General features: G+C 62.6%; 1 protein-coding gene across 1 annotated transcript; it reads left to right on the top strand.

Moving 5' to 3' along the window:
* The first annotated feature begins 2619 nt into the window (after positions 1-2619).
* LOC101757757 (translation initiation factor IF-2-like) lies at positions 2620-4298 on the top strand. The gene is made up of 4 exons (XM_022828629.1): positions 2620-2889; positions 3052-3191; positions 3366-3754; positions 3836-4298. Exons 1-4 carry the CDS (start codon positions 2620-2622, stop codon positions 4219-4221), a joined length of 1185 nt encoding a protein of 394 aa, XP_022684364.1. The 3' UTR covers positions 4222-4298.
* The last annotated feature ends 1145 nt before the right edge of the window (positions 4299-5443 follow it).

The raw sequence follows: 5443 nt of genomic DNA on the forward strand, positions 1-5443 counted from the left end.
TTTGATGCCGGTCCGGACTCAAATGTGAGATTGAGATGCCCTGGGCTGTCGCGTGTCCGGGTGATGGTCGCTAGCGGACCCGTCTCTTCTCACCCCTCGCTCGGGGGTACCCTGAGGCGGCTGTCGAACCCGTGGTGGGCCAGCCTTCGAACCTCTGGATCGTAATGGGCCGTAGGGGCATTTTCAGCCCCGTATCCCTTTTTACCTTTTGATGGGCCTTGGGCCGAATCGTAGCGGAGGTCGCGTCTCGGGCCGGACGTGGAGGATGTTGTGTCTTGGGCCGGACGTGGGAGACGTCGTGTGCGTGTCTTCCGGGAGACAAAGTGGTGGAGGGCGCCGACCCGCGAATCGAGGGAGGAGGGGATGTTTCCGCTGTAGATCGTGCGCACAGTTTCCGAAAAGGGAGCGGGCGTGACGGGGATGTACCTGGTGCTGCATTTATTGCGATAGGGGCGTCTGTTCTACTTCCCTCGCGCCTTCTCTATAAAATGAGAACTTCGCCTCGCTGGTTCCACCCGCCATCTGCCTTCAAGCCTTTTCGTCTCCTCGCACGCCCTTAGCTTTTCTGCGCCCGCTTCGTCTTCCTCCGCCCAATGCCGCACCCTTTCTCCCCATCCTCCGTCGAGTTCTTCTCCCTCCGGCGATGGGATCCTGGGCGCGTTCCCACTTCGGCCCCACGCGCGCCGAAGGCCTAGTGAGGAAAGGCCTCCTCTGCGAGAGGACGGAGGTGGACGAGTGGGAGCTTCCGGGGATGGAAGAGGTGCCGACGCTGCCCGCCGGCTATGTCGTCTCCTTCGCCCACTTCCACGAGAGGTGGTTCGCGACTCCTGCATTACTACGGGCTTGAGCTGCAGCACCTCAACCCCAATGGGATTAAGCACATCGCGGTGTTCGTCGCGCTGTGCGAGGGGTTCCTAGGCATCGAGCCCAACTTCTCGCTGTGGAAGTATTTCTTCACGGTCAGCCTGTACCAGAAGGCCGAGAAGAAGGGGAGCCAGCAGCGGTCGTCCCCGGTGCCGATAGGGTGCGCCGGTTTCCACCTCCACCTTACTCGCGCCAAGGAGTACATGACGATGAAGACCGCGATCTCCCACAAGGGGTGGCACCAGCAGTGGTTCTACGTGAAGAACTAGTCCAACTCCCTCTTGCCGGAGTTCACCGGCCGCATTATTGAGGCGGCGCCGGATGTGTAGGCGTACGGCCCGGTGGAAAAGGAGAAGAAGCGGATCTCCGGGCTGCTGCAGGCCATCAAGCACCTGAAGGGGAGGGGACTGACCAGAGCCGGAGTCATCGGGGCGTACCACGCCCAGCGGGTGGCACCGCTGATGCTCCGGGTCCGCTCGCTTGCCTATATGACCCCCGGTGCTCCGACCGATGGCACCGTCCTCGCGACGGGCGCGCTCGCCGCCTCTGAGATCCGGCAGCGGATCCGGGAGGCGCTGGAGGACAAGGACGCAGATTACCCGGTGCCGGGCCACCGTCTGGTGCGCCCGGACGAGAATTTCATCGACCTGGTAAGGATTTTGTGCACCCATTTCCCTTTCTCGTGTTTCTTGGTCCGCCGTTCTAACGCGGGGCGTTTTTTGTTTGTAGGGTAGCATGACCCGGGTCGTCGACTCACGCCCGCCGGTGCCGGAGGACGCCGAGTGGTGGCGGCAGAACCGTCTCCTTGCCGAGAAGCAAAAGCAACGCAAGGACAAGGAGATGGCGAAGAAGAAGAAGAGGGCCGCCAAGGAGTTCCAACGGCGGCGGCGGGGACAGGTCGTGTCGGATGACGACGATGACGACGATGAAGAGGAGGAGGAGGATGACGAGGAGGAGGAGGAGGAATTTATCCTGTCCCCCCGGCCGGGCGTGCTTGTTATCTGGGAGGCGCGCTCCCAAACGGCCACGGGGGATGAGGTGAGCAAGCCGCCTGCCCGGGACCCGGCCCCGCAGAGTTCTGGGGCCGCACCCCAGGGGTCGGCGCGGAGCGCCCCCAGGAGGTTGGCGGAGCCGACCCCTGTCCCTGCGCCTACGGCCCAGGAGCAGAGGAGTGGTGATAAGCGGCCGTTGCCGGATACCCCGGGGTCGGCGTCCGGCCCGGAGGCGAAGCGCGCGCGCCGCCCTTGCGCTGGGGGAACGTGAGTTGAATTTCCTTGGGAATCTCATTCCTTTCCATACATTGTGTCTGTTTCCCTTGATGTTGTTTGTTGTTTCGCAGTGCCGCCCCTCGAGGCCTCGTCCCACCGCTGGCGCCCAAGAAGGCACTGCGGGTGCTGCCCGCCTCTGCGGGGCGGACCGCGGCTCCGCCGGCGGCGAGCGGCGGGGTCACCGGCGAGACCGCGGGTCCTTCCGCGGAGGTGGCTCCTGCGGCGGTATCTGGTGGAGTGGTGCCACCGCCGAGCACGGGATAGGGTCTGGCCCCGGCTCCGTCCTCCGCCCCTTCGGCCGACCCCACGGTGTAGATTGTTGCGCCTGGGTGTCCTCCATCCGGGGAGGTGATTGACCTCGACGCCGACGAGGGGGAGGAAACGGCGGCGGTGGAGACGGGGCGGTTGCCCTAGCGGCCGCGACGGGGACGGCGTCAGCGATGGGGGAAGGAGAGTCTATCCCCGCTGCCATGGTGGGGCGGCGGCGATGGAAGGGGGGAAGACGCCCGCCCCGGCGGCTGCGACGGAGGAGGAGGCGGTGACGGTGACGGGGACTTCCGCCCGGGGAGCCACAGCGGAGGTAGCAGCGGCGGCGGAGGTAGAAGTGCCTGCTCCGGAGGCCGTGACGGGGGCGGGGACGCCTGCCCTGACAGCCGCGACAGAGGGCGAGGTGGCCACAGGAACACCTCCTCCGGCACCTGCGTCGGAGGCGGTGGCGCCGACGGGCGGGCCCGCGGCGGCCTCGACGGGGATGGGGGTGCGTGTGCCGAGACCGTCCGTGAGCCCGGCGGCTTCCGGGATGGTGGTGCCCGTCTTGACGGGGTCATCGGGGTCGGCCCCCGCCCGTGCCTAGACCACTTCCGTTCCCAAGGCGTGGAGCGGGTTCGTCCTGCGTTGGTCGTCTCGTGACAACCCGCAGAGACCCCTCTTTACGTTGGACGACGCCACGGAATGGGGAAAGTGGCAGGCGCTGCTGGGCGGACTCGTTAACATCCGCGTGGCTCTGTCTTCGGCGTTGGGGGAGCTGGACGGCGTCGTCTTCCCCGGTGGCCAGGTATGGTATTTTCTCTATTGACGGTTGCTTTCCTCCCGTTGCTTTACCCCTGATGGCGTACTGTCTTGCAGGCTCTCCAAGAATGCAGCTGAGGAAAATTCGATTTCCTCCAGCTCGAGCGGGGGCTCTGGGAGCGCTTCAACTTGGAGAGGCAGCGGACCGGGGAGCTGACCATGTAGGTCGCCGCCGCCCAGCAGGTCATCGACGACCTGCGGAGGCGCGAACACGCGGCAGGCGGAGGCCAAGTTCCAGGTCATCGCTGAGAGGGCTCGCTGTGATCGCGAGGAGTTCCAAGCAGCTACCGAAAAGGCCCATCACAACGCCGAGGAGCTCGCGCGGCTGAAGGGGGAGCATGAGGCCCTTCAGAAGACCATCGAGCGCATCCGGCGCGAGCAGCAGAAGGCCTGGCAGGACCGGGACGCCGAGAAGGTCCGGAAGGAGGAGGCCGAGAAGGTGGTGGCCAACCTTGGGGCAGAGGTTAGCCAGCTCCAAGTGCAAGCGCGGGAGCTTCAGGCCTCCGTGGCCCAGGGGCTCGACCGGGAGCGCCAGCTGAAGGCCCAATCCAAAGGTATGACCCTGTTTATTCCTTCGTCTTTGTGATGTCATGGTGATTTTTGATTTGGCGGGTCCTTCTGGGTGGTCCTTGCAGGCGAGCTCTCCCGGCTGAGGGAGTTGCTTGACGTGGAGCGCGGTGAACACGGCGACCTGCGGGATGCTGTTCGCGTCGTCTGCGACGGCCTCGGCGTGGTCCAGGGGGAGGGGACGAGTTCGCTGGTGACTTGCGTCCTTGGGACGTACCGCCGGGCCCGCGAAATTGCCGTGGTAGCGCTCCACACCGGCGTGAGGCGAGCCTTCGGGGTCTTCGGCTCCCACTGCTCTGGCATCAACTTCGCCGGGATGAGCGGGGGGTACGCCGCCGGCTACTCCAAGGCTGAGCTGGACAAGATCGACGCGTCGGTGCTCAACCCGGCGGAGGCCTTGGTGAAGCTCCTGGAGGATGAAGCCATCCCTCCCGAAGATCCCCGAACGAGTTAACTGTATCGGGCTGGCGCCCAAGATGTAAATACGTTAATGTCAGACTTATTTTGTGGTGGCCACAGGGGCTTTTTCTATGGATTGTTGTAAAAGAGTTTTCGATTCCCTTTCTTGTTTTTTGGACTTGGAAAGTTTAGAGCGCGTTGTCGGGTGTGTCAGTAAGCTTTGCTGAGTGAAGGCACCGTAGCCGCTGGGACGTAGGTTTTTCGCAGTCCGATCAATCTTACCTGAACACCGTTGGTGCACTTTCTCCTTTTCATGCCCAAAAGTTTAGAAAGGGGGTCAGCTCGGAAAGAGAAAGTGTTTTGAGAGGGTGTCAAGTGGCCTAGGGCGGAGCCCCTGATAGCCCCCGAGGGATGTGCGGCCCTGAGGCAGAGCCAGGGTCGGATATCCCTGAGTTTGAAGTGAAACTTGAATGGAACCGACTCAAAATTCTTTTTTCCGTAAAATTTTCAGATGTACGGAAGTATCTATGTACAAAACTTGGAAATGAAAGCTAGGGGTATAAACGTCTTACCTGTTTTATGTTCCAAGCATTGCTGAAGGTCTGTCCATCGGGAGTCGCCAGCTTGTAGGTGCCTGGCCGCAGTACCTGCACGATGATGAAGGGACCTTCCCACGGAGGGGTCAGCTTGTGTCGACCCCTGTTGTCCTGGACGAGATGGAGTACCAGGTCGCCGACGTTAAAGGCTCAGTCCTGCACCTTGCGGCTGTGGTAGCGTCGTAAGGCCTGCTGGTACTTGGCCAAGTGCAGTAAGGCCACATCGCGTGCTTCATCGAGCTGATCTTGTGCGTCTTCGAGCGATGCTTGGTTCCCTTGTTCGTCATATGCCCTGACCCTCGGCGATCCGTACTCCAGATCGGTGGGCAGGATGGCCTCGGATCCGTATACCATGAAGAATGGGGTGAAGCCAGTCGCCCGACTGGGGGTTGTCCTCAGACTCCAAAGGACTGCGGGAAGCTCTGCGACCCACCGGTCGCCGAACTTTTTGAGGCGGTCGAAGATCCGTGGCTTGAGACCCTGGAGTATCATGCCGTTGGCTCGTTCAACCTGCCCGTTCGTGCGGGGATGTGCCACGGCCGACCAGTCCACTCGGATGTGGTGGTCGTCGCAGAATTGGAGAAACCTCTTTCCAGTGAACTGCGTGCCGTTGTCCGTGATGATGGAGTTGGGGATTCCGAAACGATGGATGATGTTGGTGAAGAACTGCACTGCCTGCTC

Source organism: Setaria italica, chromosome I, assembly GCF_000263155.2.
Source record: "Setaria italica strain Yugu1 chromosome I, Setaria_italica_v2.0, whole genome shotgun sequence".
Taxonomy (NCBI): Eukaryota; Viridiplantae; Streptophyta; class Magnoliopsida; order Poales; family Poaceae; genus Setaria; species Setaria italica.

Excerpts from the sequence above, each read along its gene's own strand:
- LOC101757757 (XM_022828629.1), top strand. The coding sequence starts at position 2,620 with ATGGAAGGGGGGAAGACGCCCGCCCCGGCGGCTGCGACGGAGGAGGAG. Across the intron at positions 2,890-3,051 it reads CGGCCTCGACGGGGATGGGG|AGACCCCTCTTTACGTTGGA; the intron begins GTGCGTGTGCCG and ends GACAACCCGCAG. Across the intron at positions 3,755-3,835 it reads GCTGAAGGCCCAATCCAAAG|GCGAGCTCTCCCGGCTGAGG; the intron begins GTATGACCCTGT and ends TGGTCCTTGCAG.